At 52.7% G+C, this 24,173-nt stretch overlaps 3 protein-coding genes across 14 annotated transcripts in view; all 3 read left to right on the top strand.

Annotated features, from left to right (window-relative positions):
- The window catches only part of RANBP3 (RAN binding protein 3), a 40,652-nt gene extending 31,863 nt beyond the window's left edge, over positions 1 to 8,789 (top strand). For 8 of the 11 annotated variants that reach the window (XM_048927281.1, XM_048927278.1, XM_048927275.1 and 5 more), the window contains 9 exons: positions 99 to 218; positions 786 to 889; positions 2,831 to 2,909; positions 3,682 to 3,784; positions 4,325 to 4,449; positions 5,051 to 5,171; positions 5,794 to 5,936; positions 6,405 to 6,585; positions 7,163 to 8,789. In XM_048927281.1, the coding sequence (XP_048783238.1) occupies positions 99 to 218; positions 786 to 889; positions 2,831 to 2,909; positions 3,682 to 3,784; positions 4,325 to 4,449; positions 5,051 to 5,171; positions 5,794 to 5,936; positions 6,405 to 6,585; positions 7,163 to 7,206 (1,020 nt within the window). In that variant the 3' untranslated portion in view covers positions 7,207 to 8,789. The remainder of the gene's footprint in view (positions 1 to 98; positions 219 to 785; positions 890 to 2,830; positions 2,910 to 3,681; positions 3,785 to 4,324; positions 4,450 to 5,050; positions 5,172 to 5,793; positions 5,937 to 6,404; positions 6,586 to 7,162) is intronic. The other 3 variants (XM_048927279.1, XM_048927276.1, XM_048927273.1) reach the window with 1 other exon arrangement.
- A 5,384-nt stretch (positions 8,790 to 14,173) lies between these two features.
- On the top strand, positions 14,174 to 17,083 carry NDUFA11 (NADH:ubiquinone oxidoreductase subunit A11). Its single transcript, XM_048927295.1, has 4 exons — positions 14,174 to 14,307; positions 14,401 to 14,493; positions 15,927 to 16,049; positions 16,890 to 17,083. Exons 1-4 carry the CDS (start codon positions 14,226 to 14,228, stop codon positions 17,000 to 17,002), a joined length of 411 nt encoding a protein of 136 aa, XP_048783252.1. The 5' UTR covers positions 14,174 to 14,225; the 3' UTR covers positions 17,003 to 17,083.
- A 119-nt stretch (positions 17,084 to 17,202) lies between these two features.
- On the top strand, positions 17,203 to 21,831 carry KLHL33 (kelch like family member 33). 2 transcript variants are annotated; one of them, XM_048927268.1, is made up of 5 exons: positions 17,203 to 17,758; positions 18,375 to 18,902; positions 19,136 to 20,069; positions 20,441 to 20,611; positions 21,022 to 21,831. In XM_048927268.1, the coding sequence occupies exons 2-5, from the start codon at positions 18,380 to 18,382 to the stop codon at positions 21,596 to 21,598; spliced, it is 2,205 nt and encodes a 734-aa protein (XP_048783225.1). In that variant the 5' UTR covers positions 17,203 to 17,758; positions 18,375 to 18,379; the 3' UTR covers positions 21,599 to 21,831. The 2 variants fall into 2 exon arrangements, with proteins under 2 accessions (XP_048783225.1, XP_048783226.1); XM_048927269.1 differs by having other exon boundaries at positions 17,497 to 17,838.
- The last annotated feature ends 2,342 nt before the right edge of the window (positions 21,832 to 24,173 follow it).

Genomic DNA, 24,173 nt, shown 5'->3' with positions numbered 1-24,173 from the left:
AAATGACTGTGACTTGCCGTATTACAACATTCTTTGTTTTGTTTTGCTTAAAGAGAATGGTCTTAATCATTAATCAAGCTTTCAATTTCTTTCTTTAGGCTGAAGAATGTCAGAAGAAAGAGTCCAACAGTACTTCAGATGATGACAGCGGGGACAAGGCAGAACTGAATGCACAGCAAGCCTTTGTATTTGGACAGAACCTAAGAGACAGAGTTAAGGTAAGTGCAGCTCATCTCGACTGAGTTGATGTATTTAAGTGAGGATAAAACACAGTGGAGCCAATCATTTGTAGGCATGCTGAAGTTGTCAATTAGTTAATGGTCAGTGGTTTCAACACTGCATCTGTGTGCAGCTTGGCTGATTAGTGAAACAGCTCTTCCAGTCATTTAATAAAGTTATATTACTGCTGCAAAGAAAAACATCTAGTGCATAAATCTGAGTATCAGTGCAATATAGTATTTTCTTGTACCTTTTGGGTCTTAGTGAAGTTGCAATGTGCTGCTAAGATACTCCAGTACAACCAAGACTTGACAGAAAAGATAAGGAAAGAAAACGGGGGCAGTCTGAGTTCAAACCTGAGCATGGAGTACTGGGGTTGGATTGTATTACACAAAGGTACAGACAGGTTTATGCAGGTTTACAGCATAACAGAAGGAAAATACGACTGGGACACAGACTTCATAGTAGGAAGTCTTTGTGGAAGAGCTTTTTCCTGAGGGGAAGTGAAGAGGTGAAAATTCTGTGATGTGTAGTTGAAGCTGTCCTAACAGATGTGATCTTTGTAGCTGGGAGATGAAAGCGATGAAACTGCTGATGTGCAGAATGCTGGCCTTCCAACATCAGACACACCTTCTGCAACAAACTACTTCCTACAGTACATCAGCTCCAGGTGAGATGCACTGTGCATGCAGGGCCTGTCACTGGGCCAATGGAAACCCAGGCTTCTGAATAGAGGGGGTAGCAAACCTCAGATTTTTCTGACTTATTTTTGTCTATAATTTCTGTTTTTGATGGTGATTACACAGAACAGCTCCTTCTGTAAAATAGATGTGTTCATAATGTGATCTCAGCTGTGCATTTTGGGTGCCTGTACTTATGAGAGCCTCCAGGATGTTTTCTTCCTACTCATTTCTACAGTTAAATCTACCATTGGGAGATCTAAGGAATTCTTTCAGAACAGTTTTGGTTTATTGAGCCATCTTTTCCCAAGACCTTACAGTATAATGACAAATGTAGAGCCTTGTTTATTCCCTTGAAGTACTTTAAAATCTACTGATCAGTGGCATGGAGGTTGCTAAGAGTGTGCAACAAACTTCAAGCCATTGCTGAAGTACATGACAGCATGACAGACACGACACTGTGATGTGTGCCTGCGTTACTTCAGTAATAACTTAAGAGAGCCTTCATGCTGTGCCTGGAATGTTGTAGGTAGTACTGCTGTCAGTTGCTCTGTCCATATACATACAGATGGCAAATATATCAAAAGAAGTGTTGTTTTATCAGGGTGGGGTGTTTGCTGGTGCTGTGATCTCTGCAGGTACCCTGGTTGCCAAAGAGTGACTTAAAACAGTTGCATCTCTGTGAGTGATAAGGGAGAGAAGAGTTCAAAGAGAAGTGGTTTGTTGGTGGTGCTGAGCTCTACAGAGTAATGCAGAGGGTCCTTACAACTAAGCAGGTCTTTGAGAGACCTGAGAAGTCATCGTGTCCAAAGAGATTTGGTGGAGATATGCATGAGCTGAGGCAGCCATGAGAAAGTAATGCAGATTTTACATGTGCACCAATTAGCTCTGAACTGACAGTCTGCACTTAGGATGAGAAAACACCTTGATGTTGGTGTTGCTTTGTGACAGTGTTGGCTTAGTAGTGGTAAAAGAATCAAGCAAAGGACGGAACTTCTTCTTTTACAGCATTGTCAGCTCAAGTAATTACTTGGAAAGTCAAGGAAGGGCCCAATATGTGATGGATCTGTTAGCAGCAGAGAAGTGGAGCACTTAAGATGCAGATTGTTCAATGCCTTGGAATAACTATGAAAGTGTTGGTGTGTGCTTGCCTTGCCTCTACTTGGAGTTTTCAAGGTCCTGTTCTCTTATATGAGCTTCAATGCAAAGCAGGTGTGAGGAGCTCATTTTGCAGTCTGAGTCCTGTTTGGGGTTTCACAGGATGCTCTGGGCAGGTAGAGGACATCAGAGTGGCTGTCTGCACACCAGTGTTTGTCCAGAAACATGTCTTAGCTTTAAATTGGAGACCCCTAATATGTGGGCTTCAACTATCTGTATCTCTCAATCTCCATAACACCCACTGCCATATCTTGATTGAGTCTTCATTTGGGAAGATTTACTCATAGTAAGTCAGTTGCCAGAAACATGCTTCTGAGTTTGCCTTTTTTTTTGTTTAAACCAATAAAGTTTTGAAACCAGAGCCTATTCCAGTTAAACCTACTTCAGATGTCAGGCAGCACGTAAGAAGCAGTTAGTGACTTTTTGGAAAAAAGAAACCTTTGTTGCCCTTTTCAAACAAAGTCTGCTGGTAAAAATGTCACCTGGGGGAGGCTGCCTGTTCCAAGGAGATGTAACAGCTAAGACTCCATGGTGAGGCTTCTCAGGAAAGCTGTATTGCAGCTCATCTGGTGAAAGGCATTACTCAGCCCTGCTGCCTCTGCTTCAGCTGTGACTCTGCACGTCTTTGTTTCAGCTCCTCCCCTGGCTCTCTCTGAAAATTGACCTGAGAACATGTAGTAGTTGGAGTTTGCTCTGCTCGCTTTCTGAGGAATTTGATCAGTAGAGGACAGACACGTTTTACTGACTTGCAGAAACTTTTTTCTCCCTTCCAGTATAGAGAACTCTACAAACAGTGCAGATGCATCGAGCAACAAGTTCGTTTTTGGACAGAACATGAGTGAACGAGTCCTAGTGAGTATCCACTGCCTGTGAAACATTGCCATCTTCTGTGCAGCTTCTGCTATGGGTTCTCACTCAGGAAACATGACAGCTTTTAATTGCTCCTCTCACTGGAGTGCTGTGTAGGTAACTGAGTGAGCTCTGGGGGTGTTGTCATGAGCTGCTGCCTGCAGCTGCAGTGCTGTCCAGGATTGCCAAATCCAAGCAGTTTAAAAATGGGACAGCTTGCTTCTTTGCAATGGTTTCTTCAGTATAAATACCTGAAGATGTTGCTCTCCTTCAAATGAACAAATTCAGTGACATGGCACCCCAAAGGATGGGATTCCAAATCCAGCAATTCTTTGCTCAGCTGTTTACCGGCCCCAGGTGTGAGTTGTAGTGCCTTACTGTTTTCTGTTTGTTTTATTGTTATGCTGTTGCAAAAGGGAAGCACCTCACACTGAATTCATCACTGCTGAGCGGGGAGCTGAGCTCACTGTGTCTCGAGTAGAACTGTAGCTGAAATTGATTTGCTTTCTTTGAACAGAACTTCAAATTAAGAGCTGCAATTTGGTTTCAGTTCAGGAGAAAATGAGTTGTCTGTGTGGTCAGGCTCTGTCCAATTCCTTGGCCTGGGGTAGTAATGCAGCTCTTAATGTGAAAACAGCGTCATTGGGATTCTCCTTGTGTGTGGTTTATCAGCAGTAGTGTCATCTGCTGGTAAATCATCACTAGTCTTGTTCTGCAAAGCTAAAATCAGTGTATGCTTTCCTCTTGCTTATCTCATTTTATTTTTTTGTGATAGAGTCCACCAAAATCAAATGAAGGCAGCACAGAGAGTAATAAGGAGAATGCTGCTACGGAGTCTGGGTCTGAATCGTCTTCTCAGGAAGCCACACCAGAGAAAGGTAAAAACCAGAGCATTGTTTTAGGAATGGTAGATAAACCTCGGCATCCTATTCCTTTGTTTAAAAAAAAAAAGTGGATGTTGCTTTTATTGTTGAATCTGACCAAAGATAGAGCTGGGGGGTGGGATTGACAAACTGGGTGCTGTAGATTGCCTGCCTTTAATGTATAACCTCTGCAGGCTGTGCCATCTTTCATGGGTTTTCTGCAGCAGTGTGACTGTATTTAGCAGTGAAAGCAGCAGGCATGAGTAGAGCAGATACTTTGGCCCTGCACAGTGCAGCAGAAGTGTGGCAAACTGTTCTTAAGAACACCCTGCTGCAGTTCTGGTAACTGGACGCTTGTGTCAGCTGCATGTTGTGTAGGTGCACCAAGAGTGGTGCTGGGACAGAGGGCTGTTGGCTGGGTTGCAGACTTCTGGGGCTCCTTGCAGTTCTGTTGCCATCTGCTGTGATTTTCTCTGAATTCGGGTGTACCTGGAGGCCCTTAGGAGCACTGTGTAATGTTTTGTTCTCAAAATAAACTTTCAAAATGTTGTTCAGCTAATAATATTTCAGAATCCCTGGCCGAGTCTGCTGCAGCCTATACAAAAGCAACAGCAAGGAAGTGTTTGTTAGCAAAGGTGGAAGTGATTACTGGGGAGGAAGCAGAAAGTAATGTTTTACAGGTAAGAAACGTATGCAGAGGTCTGTGAGCTTGTGAGCACCCAGGGAATGCACAGCACCCCATTCCCAACTTCTCGGCCACCTTCTCCATCCCTAATGTGCTCTCAGATGTTACAGTGCAGGTTTGGGATGTTTACTGTTGGATCCTTACTCAGTTCTTTCTTTATTTCTTCTTTCCAAATGAATTTCAGCTTTTGGACAATCCTGGCAAATCTTAAGCACACTTTCTGCATGTCAGATCAACTTGTTACGATTGCTTTGTACAAGAACACATCTGTTCTCCCAGACCAAGATATAATATGTAATAGTAGGAAGGTGGGAGCAGGGCAAGAAGGGAGCTGTGGAAGCTTGCACCCTATCTGAACCTCGTTCTTGCTCTTTGATTTTGAGTGCAGGTGTTCATTAAGAATATCTGCCTGCATAAAAGCCTTACCATATCAGCATAATTTGAGGGATCTGTGTCAAAAGACAAATGGCACGTCTACAAGCAGTCAGAATCACAGTATGACATGGGATTGGTTTTGACCAAGTGATGTCTGAATACAATGAAATATTAAACTGCTTCAATCGACCGCTGTGTCACAGAGGTGTTTTCTGTTACAGATTCAGTGCAAGCTGTTTGTGTTTGATAAAAACTCTCAGTCTTGGGTGGAAAGAGGTCGAGGGCTTCTGCGGCTCAATGACATGGCTTCGACAGAGGATGGGACGTTACAGTCCCGACTGGGTAAGAGAAACCAGGGCAATGAGTTTCTGGGTGAGAGCTGTATTGCTGCATAGGATGCTTCCATACACACAGTAGCATCTGCTTTGTTTTAGCTACAGCAACTCAAAGTGCAGTTTGGACCTTTTCTCTTGCATTGTGACCATTTAGTCCAAAGAGAACATAAGAAAATATCTTTCTGTTGTAACAAACACTTTCTGCTTGCTGACTTTTTTTCCCCTAAAAGTGAGCTCTACTTACCAACCTGAATGTTAGCCTGGAAATTCGTGGCAATCTTCAGATGTGAGCTTTCTGTTCTTCAGGACCAGGTGCCAGGGGTCTTTCTGAATGGTGTTGATGGTTCGGGCTGGTAGGAATGAGCACTAGCCTGAGGTCATCAGCTCAGATCTGGCCACTGAACTTTGATGTTTTCATGTATGAGATCTAGGGCATGCCTATAGATATTTAGCCCAGTAATCTTCAGTATCCTACATTCATCTCAGCAGTCATGATGAGATTCCCTTTATATCCTTTATGTGAGGCTTCAGTGTTCCTCCACAGCCCTGCTCCCTAAAAAAGCTTTCTTGGCTGTGCTGAGCTCCCAGTTGTCTTTTGCCACCTAACCCATCTCGTGTGTTTGTTTTAGTGATGAGGACTCAGGGGAGCCTCAGGTTAATCCTGAACACCAAGCTCTGGGCTCAGATGCAGATTGACAAAGCCAGTGAGAAGAGCATCCGGATCACCGCCATGGATACAGAGGACCAGGGGGTGAAGGTCTTTCTTATATCAGTGAGTACAGTTGTCATTTGCACCACGGTATCCCTACTCAAATAGGTGCTGCCTATATTGCAGTTGAAGTGACATTTTTGCAGATGCAGAGGTGATAAATGTCACAGGTTGGGCTGTGTGGGAGCAATGTAATGAAGTGAGCTAACCATCTCACTGAGTTGAAGCTGACTGGGGGGGGATGGTGATAGCAGCTGTGATGAGGAATTCACTGATGTGGTGAAAACTGAGCTTCCTTGTATGCAGAAGGAAGTTCTTTCAAATAGATAACAATGTTCACAGGATGCCTTGTGTGGCAGCTCTGAAGCTCTTTGAAGCTGTACAGTGACCGTAAGCTTTGGAGAGTAAAAGGAAAACATGAGAAAGCCATGTTACAAAAGTGAAGTAGGCCTCACTGTGGTGTATTAAATGTTCTAATCTGTTGTCATTCCTTGCACCTCTTTTCTCGTTGCTGAATACTGAAAACCCCAGGCGAGCTCTAAGGACACAGGGCAGCTGTATGCTGCGCTGCACCACCGCATCCTGGCGTTACGGAGCAGAGTGGAACAAGAGCAGGAGGTCAAGAGTGTGGCACCAGAGCCAGAAGTAACGCAGTCGAATGAGGAGGACAGCGATGACGACGTCCTTGCACCTTCAGGATCAGTGGGAAGTGGTAAGCAGGGGAGGCACACCGTAACAAGCAAAAGCAAACATCAGTGCTGACTGCTGAGTGCAGCGCTGTGTGCAGAGCAGGGGGTTCCCAAAAAGTGGGAAGGGTGTGACTGTTCCCATTGTATGCAGAGAGGCTGTAATCTATAGAGGCATTGCTTGGCAGTTTGAGAAAGGCTTCTTTCTCCTGACTTGGGGCCATCTGTACTTTGTCTTCCCATGGCTCAGTACATCTCTTAATTTTTTTCCGAGATCAGAACTTCATCCTGGTTCACTGCAGGAGGAACAATTATAAAGCAGGTTTGGGTGTGAAGGGAAAAAAAGAGAGAAGCGTGTGGACTTGGAGAGGCTGGAAATGAGGCTTGTGGGCTCTGATGCTGCTGAGATTCCAAAGCCAGATCGGTCAAGAGCATGAAGTTCTGCAGTGGGTGGAACTTAATCAGCAGAAGAAATGCAAACCGAGGGGAGGGAAAAACTGTTTTCATGTCAGTGCAGTGCGGAGTCTGAGACATCGCAGGTGGCTCCAGGGGGGTCTTTGAGTCAAGGAGCAGAGTGTGTGACTGAGCTGCTGTCTGTTTCAGGTCCCAGCGATGAGCGTGACGGGCAGAACGCCAGCAGCACATAGCAGACGTGAGCCCCCCGCTTGCAAGGCTGCTACGAACACCATCTTGCAGGCATCTCTCTGGACCCCCCAGGCCAGCTCTTGTTTCAGGCAGTGTTGAAGGCTCCAGGACTTAAGAACTGTGCATCCCCGCTCTGTTGGTTTGGTTTCTTGGTCTGGATCAGTAGATTCCACACACACACACAAAACAGCAGACTTGGAAACTACCTGAATGTGGTTTGGGACGTGAGAAAGCTCATCATATTGATGAGCCAAAAAAAAAAACACAAACAAAACCAAACACTTCCCCTCTTCCTTGTAATAGAGATGGCACATTACAGCTTGTCACGGCTTTCCATTGGGACCTTGTGACTGTTTCTTCAGTAGTTCATGTTTTGCAGGCCTCCGAGATGGAACTTTCTGACACGGTTCCAACAGGAATTTGGCTTTTTAACTCCAATTTCTTCCGTCAGAGTCTCTGCCACACGCAGGGAGGCCACATCCCTGCACCATGAACTGCCCTCCTGGCTTCGTGCTCCTCTGGGGCAGCTGATGTCATGCTGAATCCTGAGGTAGGTGGTGGGCAGCGCCGTCCCCCGCCCTGTGAACACAGACATCGCGCTGGGATTCACCAGAGAAGCTTTTGTTTTTTTTGTTTAACGTTGTTAATAAGAGACTCTGAAGTTCACAGGACGTTTTGCTAACTCTTCTTTCTTCCCATTTCATCATTATTTGGGGGGTTTATATTGTGGTGACAACGTTTATATTTTATTTTAGTTTTTTCAATAAGATGCTCTTGTGTGTTGAGAACGTGAAACCATTGTTTTGTACTGTTCTTTTCTGTTACTATTTAAGGGAGAGCTAAGCCACTCTATATCATAGGTGTTGCATACAGGTTTTTCTTAGCAAATTCTGTTTCTTTGGCTGCAACAAAGTGTAGGGAGGCATCCAGGTGGCACCTGCAGAAAGGTGGATGAGCAAACGGCTGTTAGCCCTCTGGAGAACCAGCAAGGCTCATGTGATGAGCTTGCTCAGCCATTAAAATGAACCCATTGCAAAGCAGCTCTCATGGAATGGCTTGATTCAACAAGCCATGTAAGCACTTGCCTGACTGAACTACGTGTGAACCATCTGACTGAGGTCAACGCAACTCTTCCTGCTTTGAGCCGAGTACGTTTTTAATGATCTTGCTGAATTAACAGCCTTAATAGAAAATTAACTTTTAACCCTTCCTGCCCCTCTCCTGTTTCCTGAAGTCTTGCAGCATGAAGAACAAGGTGCCATTGCCGGCTTTGAGCAGTTTGGGCTGAAGGATGTTGTGTTCTGTTCCACCCCAATAAAAGCCAGAACGTGTTTCCCTGTGTGTAATTCCGAGCTGCTCTGCTGTAGAGGAGCTCAGCTGTGCTCACGGTGCTTCTCCACCACGGGGTGAGAGTTGGGTGGCAGTTCTTCTCCCTGGAGCATAGCAGATGGTTGCTTTCCTCTCTCCAAACACATCCCAGATTTGGGGATGGGCCCTGTGTCTCTGCAGTCCCTGTCTCAGCAGTGCTCATTGCCTTCAGCTGTGTTGGTCATGCAAGATGTCATTAAACTGACTTCTCACTGTGTGCTGCTTTCCCCCTTGTTCTTGTTCTCATGAAGGGCTATGGAGCAGTTAAAGGACACCGATGGAAGGGTTATAAGGGTGCTGGGCAGCACACCTGCACTTGTTTGGGCTGATGTTCACTGACACGGAGCTTGTGCTTAAACTGCTCCTGCTCATAGAATGCCTCATACTCTTCAGGGCTACTTACCCCATGGATCTTGTACAGCCCCATCATGATGCAGTTAGGGGTTTGTACCTTCCAGCCCCACAATGAGCCCCTATAGCCCTCCACTGCCCTGTGCCCACCTTCCTGAGCCCCACAGCCCCAGGGCAGAACACACAGCACCCCTCAGGGCCTGCAGAACACAGCTTCAGTCCAGGGCTGAGCTGGAGAAGGTACAGTGTGGCGTATGGGTGGAACTTGGGGAAGAAGGTGTAGATCCCAAGCTGCACTGTGGTGCAGGATGTGGGGTGGCAATAGGGGTAGGGGGACTTTGGTGTTCCCTGGTTTCACTGTCAGCTCTGGGTGGGAGTACATCAGCTCCTCCTCTGTGTACATCTGCCCTCTGGCAGCTCCAGGGACCCCCTGTAGCAGCCATGGGCAGCAGCGGTTCCACCACCAGTTGTGGATGTGGGTCAGCCACGTCTCTGCCCCATGGTGCCCCTGTAATCCTCCTGTTGGTGTCCTTTAACTGCCCCATAACCTCTTATGGTTTCCCATGAGTTAGCAATTCACAAGTGCTTGTGAGGCAACAGCTGCCTTTATTGGGTACGCATGCCCCATAGCTGCCCCAGAATTCCCCTCTAACTGCCCCTGCTCACCCTGCTCCACAGCTCTGACCCACGGTGCCCATCCCATGGCTTCTGTGGGGTGCTATGGGGAAGACCCACACCTGGGAGAGAGAGCTTTACCCCCACACGCAGCTGGTTATGTGGCTGCATGAGGTCAGGGCATAGGGATGTGGGTCAAGCAGGGTCAGAGTTGTGGGGTTACCTGGTCATACAAGTGCAGGGGGTTCTGGGTCACATGGCATTATAGGGCCAGGGTGACATGGGGGCAGGGGTCGCAGAGTTGCTGGCTCAGGTGGGGGTGTGGGTCACTCAGGTCTATATGGAGTCATCTTGGGTAATGGTCGTGTATGGTTATGCATTAGGGCCCCACCTTTGGGCCACAGAGCTCCCCATCCCCTTGCAGGAAGAAATCAGTAAATGCACTTGGGTGCTGCTCCGCATCCCCTATTTTCACCCCAATCCAGGCCCCAGGTCCAGGGCCCCATGCCTCCCAAGTCTCACCATCACCTCACACGTTGCCTTGTGTGCAGTGTTCCAGTCCTGTAAGCTGTCTCCACATCCCTACCAATATTCCCCCACATCCCCAGTACCCCCGTGTCCCTTTGCCCCCCATCTTGCCCTTCATCTCCTGTTATGTGCTGTTCTCCAGCACCATGCAGTTGTACATGATGGGGAGATGGGGATCAGGAGGGGCTCCAGGGTTCTGGAAGGATTATGGGGGTCCTGTCAATGACTGGGGGGGCAGGGGGGGGTCTGTGAGCTCCTGGGGTGTCCCAGAGGGGATGATGGGGATCCTAGGGAACAAATCTGGAGGGGGGAGGGGAGGAGGGGTCTGTGCATACAAAGTGCTGTTGGAGCTGTGGAGCTCTATGAGCTGCTAGGGAGGCTCTGGGTCTGAGGGGCTTCAAGAGGGGCTGTGGGGGCTGCAGAGGAGCTACAGAGGACCTGGGGGCGGGGGGAGGGAGGGGGGAGGGGAATGCTCATTTGATCTCTGGGAAGATGCAAGGATGGAAAAGGCGTTTCTAGGTGCCACCAAAAGAAAGCATCCAAATACGTGTTGGACTGCCTACGCTGGGGTGGGTGAGGGTTTGATAAAGAAATTACAGTTAGCAAATTGAGGGAGGTTCTTCCCCTCTGCTCCACTCTGTGAGATTCCATCTGTGCTCTGCTCCAAAGCCCCAGCACAGAAAAGATGTTGAGGAGAGCCCTGAGTCCACAGAATGGAGAACCATCCTGGTCAACATCCGCCCTTGGAGCTTCTGTGTGACCCCACGTCTTGAGCCCTGAAGTGCTCTGTGGTGACCTGGGAGGCAGAGACAGCTTGGCTGTAGGAACTGAGAGCAGGAAGATCTGCAAAGCCCAGCTGCCTCTAATCTCCTTGCCCGCTCTGTGCTGTGGCTTCTCCCAGCAGTGCTAAAGCTGCCTTGCAGTCCAGCACATCCATCCCCTTCTTGCCTGGCAAGTCAGAAAGAAAGGAGCCCTTTTGGACACCACCAACCCTGAGGTCACACGCAGAATCCAGCTCTCCCCAGTTCGCCACCAGGCTGCTGTCCCCAGGTGGGGGGCTGGAAGCCAGGGAGAGCTGCAGAGGAGCTGCTTTGAGGCAGGGGAAGGGGCAGCTCTCAGTGCAAGGGACACGTGTCCCAGGGTTGGAAGTGAGGCAGCCTTTGGGGTGTGAAGCCCCTTTGGGGCTGCTCCTGTGCGCAATCCTCACCCCTTTATGGTGCAGAAGCAAGAAATGACGGAGCTGGGCTGCACTCGGGTGGAGACTTCTGCAAGGAGCCGTGATGTGGCAGCACAGGGAAAGCGGGAGGTGGTGTGGAAGCAGGGCAGATGAGCTCGGCTTCTCCACAAACCACAGCTTCCCTCCCAGCAGCTGCGGGTGCTGATACAGGGCCTGTCCAGCCTCTGCTGCCAGACGGGAGGCAACGCAGCAGGAGAGCAGACACTGAGGGGTCATGGTGAGCGCAGGGGAGCGGTGGCCCTTGGGTCTGGGTGGTCTGGGTGCTCGGGGCCCATATTCTCTGAGTCTGGGTGCTGGGGCTCTGGGTGCTCGGGCCATGAGCACCTGCGCAGAGGAAGCTCTGGTCCTGCGCTTCATCTCCTGGCCCACGAACACAAGTGTGGCAGAGGGCTCTTCTGGGCAGAAGCGTGTTCAGGGAGCCCCTTCCAGCCCAGGTACAGCTTCCCAGGACCGGGAGCGTGAGGCTGCAGAGACGCCTCTGAGCCCCGGCTTCTGCAGCAGCGAGGCTGGAACGGCTGCCTGGGGGGCAGCAACACGCGGGGCACGTTCACGCTTTGGAGGAGGGCACGAGGGCAGAGCTGGCGCTTTCCGAGCCTGCTGTCCGCGGGGCTGGGCGGGGACGGAGGAGGTCGGGGCTGGGGACTCCAGAACGGCCGGCGCAGGAGCGCGGCGGGCCGGGGCCGCACCGCAGGCGCCCGCAGCTCGGCTCTCCCCGCAGGCCGCGCGCTTCCCCGCTCTGCTGCCGCTGATCCTCGCAGCGCTGCCGCCCGCCGCCGCCGCCCCGCCGCCGCCCTGCCCGTGGGAGATGAACAAGGTGAAGGACATCGTGGAGGTGAACCAGGCACCAGCGAAGCCCATCATCCGCTTCAAGCCCAACTACGGCCACGTGGGGGATGCAGAGGAGGATGAATACGATTACAGTGATGTGGAATGGACTCCCCAAAAGCCTCACGTCACCTCCTTGCCCCAGCACTACTTTCACACTCATTTTGCTGGCTAGATCTGAAATGATTTCTGGGCTGCTTGGCAGGGGTGGGATTGTCCTAAACCAGAGTTGGGGGCTGAAATGCCAGGTTTGGGGCAGTGTGGCAAAGCTGAACTGGCTTTGTCCGCTGTCTGCTCAAATGACACAGAGATGCATCACACTTTCACTGAATAAATATTCTCTTTGCACAAATTCCATACGTGGGCTAATGCATTTCATTCAACCTCCAGTAGTTCTGGAAGAGTACAGTGAATGGCAAATTCATTTTCAGTACTTGGAACTGCACAGAATGGAGAAAATGGCCACTCATACCCAGCTTCCTTTTGCAGAGAAGAAGAGCTGGAGGATTTTAGATAGGAAGCACAACATTGGCTTTGGCTTTTGCCACAAACATTTGATCCTTGGGGAGAGCGCATTGCAGCCACACAGAACCCAGTGAAGAGCTACACATTTTCTGCACATCTCTTGGGATGTTTTGGAACCATTGGGATTTGGAATGTGGAACCATTGGATTTTTTGGAACCATTTGGAACTTGGGATTTTCCTGGAACCAATTTGAGGTCTCCAAAAACGCAGCAGGGAGCGACTTCTTTGCAGGTCCCTCATCCTGCCTCAGCACCTCGGTGGCATTCCTTACTGTTTCCAGGCATTTCAGGCCCATTTCCAGACGCCAGGAGCTCTGCAATGGTTGTGATTTGATGGTGTTGGAGCCCAGCTGTAAAACGCTCTTCTTGGCTCCAGGAAAAGAGCCTGGCTGGGAGGGGAGGTCCTGCTGCTGCAGTGAAACTCAGGAGGAGCTGCACTTGTCTGGGGAGCAGGGAAACCCCAAGGGAATGATGAGAAGGGGCTGCTTTGGGGTTGTGGACTCGGCCATCGCTGCAGACCGCAGAAAGCCATGCCACACCAGCAGTGTCTCTGGCTCTGGTGGAAAAGCCCCATTCGTTTCCATCCACGCCACGCATCGCCAGGAGTGTTAGCTTTGTTCAGGAGATGCTCCAGTGTAATGCACTGCTTTTGATGTCCTCAAAGTAAGGGGCCAAGAACAACACCTGTACAACAAGAAGTCAAACAGATGCAGAGGAGATGCAGTGGGACCCCATGGCCGCCAGTCCTCATCCTCAGCATCACCACATGTGCTCCTAACGGCCCTGGTGTGAGGAAGAGGCATTCCTTTATTCCTCACAATATGCAACAGGCGATATCAAGTGCACGCTCACGGCGTTCAGGTTCTGCATTTAAGACGTACGCGTGCACCACACCAGCATACACATTCATTCCTTTCCAAGAATTCAATACATTCTGATGCTCCTCAGGGCACGTGTGGTTGATTTTAGGGTGGTCGTACGCCCACTTACTTTATCCCCACTTTTCCATTACTTGCTCCATCACGGTGACTTCTGGCCGACTTGGAGCTGTTTCTCCCCCATTTGGCAAACCTCCATTGCTTGTGAGGCCACACTGAGCAACTTCCAAAGCAACAGATGTGAAATCCGAGCACGAAGCAGCTGGTGGACGCAGAGATAAGGACAGTTCATGTGAGCTCAGTGCTTCATGTGAAGCAGTATTACGACGAAACAAGGCTGCTTGTGCACCGAAGTGGAAATGGAAAGTTTCAGAGCTGGCACTCATTGATTCCTTTTGCTGAACGAACACATCGGCCCTTGTCCCAACACACCGACCCTGCCGCTAAACAAACCAGCCCGGACCAACACCACGCAACCACTCCGCGCCTCTCCTCATTACTTCCTGCAGCTGCCCGCACGCCCCGCGCTCGTTGCGCCGACGAGGAACCGCCCCGCGCAGCAGCGGCACGGCAGCACGTGGGGGAGCACGGACCCGGCGGGCGCCGATCTCGCGTGAGACGCGTTTCGATCTCGCGAGAGTCTCGCCGCGATCATCTCGCGAGAGCGCGGCCGTGCCCGTGCCCTTGCGGCGGCATGGCGGGGTACTGGGACGGCCCCGAGGGCGAGCAGTGCCCGCAGCGCACCTGGCTGACCGCGCGGGTGGGCGCCGCCGCCGGTGAGGGCCGCTGAGAGCCGCTCAGGGCCGGGGGTCGGCGGGCGGCGGTCCCGCACGGCCCCGCTCCCGCTGACGGCCCCGCTCTGCTTGCAGGCCTGCTCGGCTCGGCGTACCGCATCATCCTGCTCCGGCCCGGCTCCGCGCTCGCCGCGCTGCAGATGGCGGCGTCGGACACCGTGACCATGGGTAAGCCGGCTGCGGCGACCCCAGCGCGTGCCCCAGAGGCCGCCTGCCCCCGCGCGGCTCCGCGCCCCTCCGCCCTCCGCGGTCCCGTTTCCGTTCCCCCGGTGTCCCTTCCCGTAATTCAGAGCCCTTCCCCTCCTCCCGGCCCTGCCGCAGCCCCGTCCCCTTTGGACGCCTTTCCGAGCGCCTCCGGAGCGCTGCATAGCGGCCGTGGCAGCGTTCGAAGCTGCTGCTTTGAGTGCCTGAGGCCCCAACACGGCGGAAGGAGCGTCCTGTGCTGAGTGCTGCAGAACGGGGATGAGGACGTGGGCTGTGTTCTGTGTTGAAGGATGCTTTTTGTGCAGCCTGGAGGAGAAGGTGCGTGTGTTCAGTGCTCCCATGTACTGCTGTACATACATACACATCTATGTGTCCTGCTGCTGGACAGAAGCGTAATAGAAGCAAATGTACCTTGCTTCTCTACTTCGTGTCAGTTAGGCATCACACATAAATGACGTTTTGAAGAGCAAAGACTGCTTGTGACAGCAAAAGGAAAATCAGTGTTTGTCCTCATCTTTCATTGGCTGCTTCTTGCCAAGAAGAAGCAATGTAGTTATTGTAGCCTGCAAGGGTGAGGATGCTGGAGGATGAAGCAGCAACCCAAGGGCTGTTCAGCTGCACGGTGGAGCCCTCAGCCCTTGGCACACACGGTTTTCATCAAACTCACCTCAGTTTTCAGTCTCATTCAACGCCTGTGCCACCTCTGTCTCTCCCCCAGCAGCTCTGCACTGAACCAGAAGCCAATCTGCGCGTGACCCAGGTCTGCAGGTGCCTGCACAGCTCTTCAGTAGTGATTTGAGCTCATTGTAACAGCCCAGATCACATCACCAATTATTGCTTGGATAAACCTTGTAATCCCAAACCAGCACACTGTGTCCTCCTACTGCGTCACATCTGAGGATAACTGCATGCTGGGGAGGCAGAGCCCGAGCAGCTGAATCCCTGTGGGGTTTTTCCTTTCTCCAGAGCAGAGAAAGCAGGGAGCTGAGGGGCTGTGGTCCAAGGGCTCTGTTTCCTGAGTGCTCTTTTTAGCTCAGCATAATCACATTTTGTGCTGGAAAACTGCAGAGCTTTGTAACACGGGCTTGTAGTTTATCTGTTATTGTATAGACTTCATTGTGGACATTTCTGGGTTGGTGTTGTTCCCAAGAAAGGTGAATTGGGCTCTGGAGATGGCGCCTGTGTCACATCTCTCATCAGAAATCCATGTGGTAAACCAGAGCGGCTTCGTTCTCTTCTTTCTTCCCAGAGGATCTGCTTGTGGCTCCGTGCCTCCCAGCAGCGCGCTTTGCCTGAAGAGAATCACAGAATGGTGGAATGGCCTGGGTTTGTGCAGGGCCAACCACAGCCCAGGCTGCCCAGAGCTTTTGCTGAGTTTCTCTGCCTTCTGTTCACAGCCACGCTGGGCGCCGTGTTCGGGCTGACCACCTGCCTCAGTGCCCAGGTGCGGGAGGAGCCCGAGAGCCCCTTGGACTATTTCATTGGGGGCTGCACCACAGGAGCTCTCATAGGAGCCAGAGGTAAATGTGGGTGGTGCCTGGAGTGGGCGACAGAACGAGCCTGCTCTGTTCTGAACCTTTCTTAGGGAAAGCAGTAAAAGCACCGCGGTGTCAGGCTGATCTGGTGGCTTAATCTCTTCATCTCTGTGTGTGAATTCCATTTCGTTTTGCTGACGCTCTGTTGTAGATAAATAGTGCTCAATAAATAGTGCTGCAGGGGGAGACCGGGGCTGACATGGGGGAGATTTACAGCAGAGGACAGAGCTGAGCCAGCACTGCCCGTTATAACTGCTGATAATTTGAAATGGCGGGATATTACAAATGTTGTTGTGGCAATCTGTGTCATCTGGGCAACAAATGTGATTTATTATACATGGAAAATGCGATCTGTCACATTCAATTCTGTGAGTTCCTCTTGCAATCTGAGGGCCAGGCTGTGTCTTTCAGCTGTTGCTCCCATGACGTTTCCAGGCTAGATTAAGTCTTGCAGACACTGATACAGCTCTGCTTTCTGCAGGCATTTGCAGACTCAGTGGTAAAGGATGAGATTTTATTTTTAAGTTCCAATTGTGGTAAAATCAGGTTTCTCTTTCCCTGGTTGCTGAGCTGAGAGTTTGAAGCGGTGATTGTTGTGGTTGCTGAGGTAAGCAATTAGGGTTTCCCTGTATAACGAATCAGGGCAATGGGTTATGGATGGTTATGTCCCAAACTGTGGGCAGAAAGCATGAGAGAGGACTTGGAAATAAATACACTTCTGATTTCTGTAGACAACCAACGGTACTTATGGTCAGGGAACACGTGGAGTCCGTCCTGATCTGCTCTGTTTCTAAGAGATCCTTCTCACTGCTTGTTTTCTTCCAGCTCACAGTTACATGACCGGAACCGTCGCTTGTTTGGGCTTTGGAGCTACTGCTGCATTAATGAAGATAGGAAATAAGGAAGGCTGGAGGCTAACGGGGCCTCCCAAGCTGTAAATGTGCCATTCCACCCTGCAAGCTGGATCTTGAGTGCTGTGTGTAATGAAACGCTGTGTAATAAAAAATACTGTCAAATGGGCTGTCAGCAGTGTGCACATCATCCCCGTGTTGATAGGATTGAGCTGGGATGCAGACGGGAGGTGTGAGGAGAGGCTGAGTGCGCTGTGGTTCATCCTGGAGAAGGGAATCCTGAAGAGGCGATGGGATGTTTTCACAAGTTCGTGGTTAAGAAGAATTGTTCAGGTGCAGGGTGAAAGCATGGAAGGTGATAAGCATGGGTCACAGAACAGGAAATTGTGCCTAGGTATAAAGAGAAAGAAGAAGATCTTGTAGTTGGGATTGATCACTGGAAAATGGAGCCGGAGCAGCTAGGAAACGGTAGCTTTTGGGGACACAAAATTCAGCCAGATGTGGGAATACGAGGATAAAGGGAAGTTTGGGATGGGGATATGAGTTCTTGGAGATGGGGAAATAGGGTTGTGGGGCGGGAGGCAGCGGGGATGGGACGGCGTGGGGTTCTGGCACTGCCTGCACCCTCCGGCCCAAGGGAAAAATCCCAGTGCTGTCCTCCCACCGCCGTCCTCAGGGAACCCTGCTGTCTGACCGCCCCGTCCGGGGCACCGGGGTCACAGCCCTCCCTGCAGGCCTGTCCCAGCTCCAGTGCCGCAGCCACGTGTCCAGGCTGGGCTATAATTACCCACACACATTCCTGGGGGGTCACAGGAGCGTCCCAGAGCTGCAGCGGGCAATAAGGTGGGATGAGCGCGCGGCCGCGGCGCAGTGCGCAGCACAGCAGTGCAGGACGTGGCACACGGAGGACACAGCGCTGCACAGTGTGTGGGGCTGCAAGCGCTGATGGGGACGGGGATGGGGCATGGAGCGGGGCGAGCACGGCAGGGTCAGCGCGGGGCAGAGCGACCGCCACGCGTGGTGCGTGGCACCAATGGGATGGAATGGTGGCTCTGTGGGGAGCTGGGCTGGCGGTGGTGGTGGTGGAGCAGAGGTGGTTGTGAGCGTGGGGCAGCAGATGGGGGGAAGGGATGATATGGGATGCTGGGCTGTGGGGCTGTGGCTTTCAGGCGGATTGGCTGTGTGCCTATGATTTCATCCCGTGCTGTGCAGCAGAGGGTTGAGCGCTGAGGCAGGTGGGGGGCATCCAGCTCAGCTAAGGAACGGGAAAAGCCCGCAGGTCTCATCTGTCTTGGCAAGAGGCGTCAAATTCAGCTGTGGGGCAGCAGCAGAGTGTGGTGGTCTCGAGCCCTTGGCAATGGATCCAGTGTCTTTTGCCATCGGGCAGTGCCAACAGCAGCACCCAGGACAACCTGGCTGTGGGGATGGCAACCTGACCTCACTCCACGTGTTCCCACAGGCAAGATGTGGGTCACAGAGGGGCCGGCCCCAGCCCAGTGGCACCTGCGGGATGGGGCCCACGCCAGACACTTCCTGACCACGGCCAATGACCTCCGCACCACGGGACAGCTGGTGGATGTGGCCGTGGGCCCCGAGGGTGACGTGGCTCACGCTGTGGTCTTAGCCTCCGTCAGCTCCTTCTTCCTGTGTTTCCTGGAGGACAGGACCCGAGAGATGCGCCGGGGACCCCCATCTCATGTCCCCCTGCCACCAGGGGCCACACTGTGGGGCTGGCGGGCCCTCCTGGCCTTTGCCTATGAGGGAACTGTGCCCCACGGCAGGGAGAGGGAGGTGGAAGAGACCGCTCGTGTCCTGGGGGCTCCACGGGTGGTGGCCGCCTGCGCACCCCGGCCAGAGAGCGACCACCAGGAAGGGGGTCCTGAGGCCCTGGAGGAGCAGTGGGAGACATTAAGAGCCATGGAGCAGCTGCACGCCAGCGGCCTGGGCTGTGACCTCCAGCTGCAGGCAGGGGATGAGGTCATCCCAGGTGAGCTGGGTGGGGGTCCCTTGGGGGAGTGGGAATGGCGTATGTTGGGTCCGCTGGGGGGGAAAAGGGGGGACAGAAGGGCAGTGCTTCCAAGCAGGGATGGAGCAGGAGGTGTCATGTGCTGGTCCTGTGGGGATGGAGGGGGGGATCAGTGGGGGATGCCTGAGTGTCTGAAGGTCACTTAGGCACCGGGTCCTCCTGCAGCCCCCATCCTTTTTCCTCCTTTCTCCTAGTTCAGCGGCTGGCCCTGAGCTGCTCCTGTGACTTCTTCCGGGCTCTCTTCACTTGCCCCATGCGGGAGTCGACCCACGACCCCACGGCCCCGCTGAGCACAGGACTGACCCCCGCGGAGCTGCGCCTCCTCCTCTCCTTCGCCTACACGGGGGCTGTGGTTGGGCCGTGGTCCACGGTCCTGGAGGCAGCCGAGACCTCCCTGCGCTACCAGGCCTGGGGGCTCCTCACCCTCTGCCTGGATGTTTTCACCCACGGCCTGACCCCAGAAATCGGCCTGGACGTGCTGGCCTTTGCGGTGGCTTACGGGCTGGTCCAGGTGAGCCGCACAGCGGAGGACTACATCTTGGCCACCTTCCCTACCATAGTGGCCACTCCAACCTTCCTGGATCTTCCTGCCCACCTTCTGATCCGCCTCCTCCGCTCTGACGGTCTTAACGTCCTCCACGAACTGGAGGCTTTGGAAGCGGCATCCCGGTGGCTGAAGGCCAATGGAGATGGCAAAGAGGACCTAACCAAGGAAGTTCTGTCGTCCGTTCGCTTTGCCCTCATGTCCGGCCAGGAGCTGAAGAAGATCCCATCGGTGACGGCGGGGGTGGTGGACCCAGGGCTCCTCCGCCAGCTGGTGGTTGAGAGTTTGTCCCCCATGGTCCAGCTGCCGTGCCGGGTGCGCTCCTTGCAAGAGGTGCTGGTGGTTTGTGGAGGAGACAAACTGACGCCGAACATGGCTGCCCGGAAGCCCAGCAGGAACCTCTGGTTTGCCCACCGCTACCTCAACGCTGTGGGGCTGGTGAAGCACGTGGAGTGGAGGGCATTGGGGAACTTTCCTGATGGGCCACGCTTTCGCCATGCTGTGGCTGTGGTAGGAAACACCCTCTACGTCCTGGGTGGAAAGCGGTACTATGGGATCCGTGACACCCTGGCCAGTGTCTACAGGTGAGGGCTGTGTGGGGCTGGAGAAAGTACTGGGGGAGGGAGAGCTGCTGCAAGGACCCTGGGCTCTGCATGTGGCTCGAGATGCTCCGGTTGTCTGCTGGCCTGGGGTGTCTGTGCCCCTGTGGAGCCTCCTGCCCTGGAATGCTGTGGGGTTTGTAGGGGATTGGGCAGGGAGGGCCCCTCCTGGAGCTGCCATTATGGCATTGGTGTTGCCAAGAAAAAGATATTCCTGTGCAAGGGGACTGTGGAGTCCCAGGGCATTGAACGATTGGCTGCCTGTGGATGGGCTGTTGCTCTCAGCAGTGCTGACATCAGCTCGTGCCACTGTGGATAGCAGCTAGCCTCTTGCTCCCTTTCCCCCTCAACCCCAGGTATCAGCCCATGGACAATTCCTGGGAGCGCCTGGCCAGCATGACCTGCGGGCGAAGCTACTTTGCTGCTGTGGCGCTTGATGGCTCCATCTATGCCCTGGGGGGCAGCTCGGGTGATCTCTACTGCACGGACACTGTGGAGTGTTATAATGTGGCCTCTGACACCTGGAGGTGAGACCTCTCCACTTGGATACCTGCTTTCCCCTGCTGTAGCAGCCCCTGGCATTGGTCATGGTCCCCATGAGTGCTCTTTGTGCTGCTGACGCTCCAGAACAGGAGTCACAGTTGGGCTGTGATGCCTGTTGGGTAGTGAATGAGTTGGCTGGTTGTATTCGTGAGGGTCTGTTGGCTCTGCTAATGAGAGGAATCACTTAAATGTCTTCCAGCTGTTTCTTGGGTGATCCATTGGGTGTTGGCCAGTGCTCCCACTGGGGGGTTCTACTGGAGCTCACTGGATGTAGCCTGCTGAGTGCCCAGTGGATCCATGGCTAGCAGTGTCAGCAGGGGTCTGCTGGGCAGGCAGTCGCTGTGAGGTAGCCCTGCTTTACCTGCTCTTCACCCCTCTCTCTTTTCTCCCCCAGGAGGTGCCAGTCCCTGCCAATGGCTCTGTGTGGACACGCAGCGTGTGCCCTGGATGGTGCCCTCTATGTGTCAGGGGGGTGTGATGAGGCGTACCAATGCCAGACAGCCCTTCTGCGCTACATCCCAGGTGCACCAGCCACACTCCTGGCCCCTATGAATGGCCAGAGAGCTGGCCACATCATGGAGGAGGCGGGTGGGCAGCTCTATGTGGCCGGGGGGCTGTGCCAGCGGGACGGGCAGACTGGCTACAGGGACCAGCTGGCCTTTGAAGTCTACAGCCCCAAGCTAGATATCTGGGTCCTCCTCAGCCCTTTGCCCCATGCCCATGTAGTGGGGGGTGCAGCTGTGCTGGGGGGGGAGCTGCTTGTGCTTGGAGGGTACAGCCATGAAACGTACCGGGACACCCACCTGATCCATGCCTACCAGCCAGGCGCCCGGCGCTGGATCACCCGGGGCACTTTGCCCCATGCCTATACTGACCTCCAGGTGTGTGTCCTCACTGTCCCCCCAGCACTACGTGGCCCCAGTTGCCTCGAGGACTCCTCAAGATCACCTGATGCCCTCTGTAACACTTAGGGGTCATTCAAAGCTCTGTACTCCATACTGGGCATCCAGTGGGCACCTCTGTGGGGCAAAATTTTCCCCAGGTTCCTCCCCAGGGAGTCCCCTGCGCTGTGGGGCACAAAGACCACACTGCACACCACCACATGTACCTCCAGGAATGCTCACGATGTCGCCCCGCCACCCCAAGCCCTTCAGTGGGAGCTGAGGATCTCCCAGTTCCCCCACATCCTTGTACTGAATAAAAGAGGCTCCTGAAATGCCTGTCTGGGTCTCATTTCTTCTGCTGGGGAACCCAGACGTTCGGATGGTTCTCTCACAAGTGACAGGAGAGCAAAGACTGGAGAGCTGAGCGTCCTGGGTGGGTGAATGGTGGGGACCAGGGCTGCCTGCATTCTGGAGTCCACGGGGGGGACATAAGGGCTCTGGGTGCCTATGTTCATTGGGCCTGGGATCGACAGCCATCATGGAGTTCGTGGGGGATCATGAGGGAAAAGGAGAGTCCTGGAGGGCCAAGGTTTTGGGGTAGATGGGAGGTCAGGCTGGGGAGGATCCTCAGAGGTCTTGGCTTCCTGGAGTTTCCCAAAGGGTACATGGAGATGTGGGGGAACCCTGGGGAATTCTTGTGGGGTATCAGTGATATTCTGGGGGAGGGAAAAGGGTTCTGGAACAGGCAGGGGAGGGCTGGGCGTTCTTACAGCAGCTGGAGGTTTTGGGGTGAACAGCATCCACTGTTTTTCCTTTCCCCACAGATCCAATCGCGCTTTGGGAGAGAGCCAACAAGTTGATGAGGTATTTCATAGGCTTGACAAATCCACGGTCTGCTCCAAATCAACTTGTCCACTTAACACCCAGAAATGTGCTCTGGGAGGTCTTGCTCTGGGATTTTTCCAGGTGCTGAAGACCAAGCCGTTGTTCCCTTGCTGACCTGCTGGGCTTTTTTAAAACCACATTTGTGTTTGTCAAGTCACCAAAAGCCTCCTTCTATCTGTAGGACCTCTCAACGATGGCAGAGAGCAACATGCAAGGACGTCACCACCCTCAGCAGTGTGGAAAGAGCCTGGGGGGTCCCACAGGCATCAGAGCAATCTGGGAAACTCCAAAAGCAGATTGAAGAGAGTTCTCTGAGCAGCAGAGCTGCCCACCTGTTCTGCTGTTTGAGAATAGAGGAGGCTTGTGGGAGAGGGGATGAAATGTGGCTGCGTTGGCCGCAGTGATCGGGATGTACATCTGTATTACAGGGCTACGTCTGAGATCAAAATCACCTGCTTACATGGGAGATGACACCCAGGGAAAACTGCAGCCCCTTGCTGAAACTTGCAGGTGAAAGAAGGTGAGAAATGAGAAACATCACGGGTCCAAAACATCCCGTCAGAGCACTGCAAGGTCTGAGTTACGGTGCCAAGAACAAAGCTCTGCAGCAGCAATCTGACATTTCTGTGTATGCGATTCGTGGCTGGGAATGGCAGGCTGGAAACAAAGCCTGGAGGAAACGCTCTGCCCTGTGCTGCATGCTGCCCTCTGGCTCACTGCCTGGTGGGGATAGCAAGCAATGTGAGAAATGTGTCTCCAGGCCTCCAGCTGACAGAGGGATCCTTGCATGTCCTGTGCAGCCCTTGCAGGCAGAGCAGTGGGTTAAGTGTGGGTCATGGGAAATGGGGGACAAAACGTTATGGAAGGATGTGGGGGGAAAAACACCCATATTTACTACCCTTATCAACAATGATCACAAGATATTTGTAGCAGGAGCAAAAAAAAAGGAAGGAAGGGAAGAAGGAAGGGAGACAGGGAGAAAGAAAAAGGAAGGAAAAAAAGGAAAAGGAAAAGGAAAAGGAAAAAGGGGAAGGGAAGGGAAGGGAAGGGAAGGGAAGGGAAGGGAAGGGAAGGGAAGGGAAGGGAAGGGAAGGGAAGGGAAGGGAAGGGAAGGGAAGGGAAGGGAAGGGAAGGGAAGGGAAGGGAAGGGAAGGGAAGGGAAGGGAAGGGAAGGGAAGGGAAGGGAAGGGAAGGGAAGGGAAGGGAAGGGAAGGGAAGGGAAGGGAAGCGAAGGGAAGCGAAGGGAAGCGAAGGGAAGCGAAGGGAAGCGAAGGGAAGCTCACAGCTCTGTGTTCTCCTGTGCCCTTGTTCACCACCCAGATCCACCAGCTCCTGTTGCAATCAGGTCTGAAATGGCCCTGAAGGATCTTTTCAGTTGCACATCCTGATATTCTTAGTCCTTATTCTTAGCACAGCCATAAAACTGAGCATCCTGGAGACAATGCCCAGAAGTTACTTGTGGCAACCAAGACAAGAGAGCAATTACTGTCATGGGTATTTTCACCTGTTCTGCACATAATAGTGATCTTGTAGACTGATCTATTTCTTCATTTACCTGCTGAAATATACTGCACAGTACCTGGAACTAGATTTAATGATTTTAAACCTTAATCTTAACATAGTTTTTGGGCTGTTCCAAGTGGCCATTGCTCAAGCATCAGCCTATGATATCCCACTCTTTTGTCTCCCCAGAAAAGTCTCCAATTCCTCCAGTGCAGCTGCTGGCTAAGAAAAGTATTCGGATACATCTCTTTTAATACCCACAAGGTTCCCAGTA

This window comes from Lagopus muta, chromosome 26, assembly GCF_023343835.1.
Source record: "Lagopus muta isolate bLagMut1 chromosome 26, bLagMut1 primary, whole genome shotgun sequence".
Lineage (NCBI taxonomy): Eukaryota > Metazoa > Chordata > Aves > Galliformes > Phasianidae > Lagopus > Lagopus muta.
The sequence above is the reverse complement of the archived record's forward strand: the minus strand, read 5'-3'. Positions and strand labels throughout refer to the sequence as shown.

Excerpts from the sequence above, each read along its gene's own strand:
- NDUFA11 (XM_048927295.1), top strand. The coding sequence starts at position 14,226 with ATGGCGGGGTACTGGGACGGCCCCGAGGGCGAGCAGTGCCCGCAGCGC. Across the intron at positions 14,308-14,400 it reads GCGGGTGGGCGCCGCCGCCG|GCCTGCTCGGCTCGGCGTAC; the intron begins GTGAGGGCCGCT and ends CTCTGCTTGCAG. Across the intron at positions 16,050-16,889 it reads AGCTCTCATAGGAGCCAGAG|CTCACAGTTACATGACCGGA; the intron begins GTAAATGTGGGT and ends GTTTTCTTCCAG.
- KLHL33 (XM_048927268.1), top strand. The coding sequence starts at position 18,380 with ATGTGGGTCACAGAGGGGCCGGCCCCAGCCCAGTGGCACCTGCGGGAT. Across the intron at positions 18,903-19,135 it reads AGGGGATGAGGTCATCCCAG|TTCAGCGGCTGGCCCTGAGC; the intron begins GTGAGCTGGGTG and ends CCTTTCTCCTAG. Across the intron at positions 20,612-21,021 it reads GTGGCCTCTGACACCTGGAG|GAGGTGCCAGTCCCTGCCAA; the intron begins GTGAGACCTCTC and ends TTTCTCCCCCAG.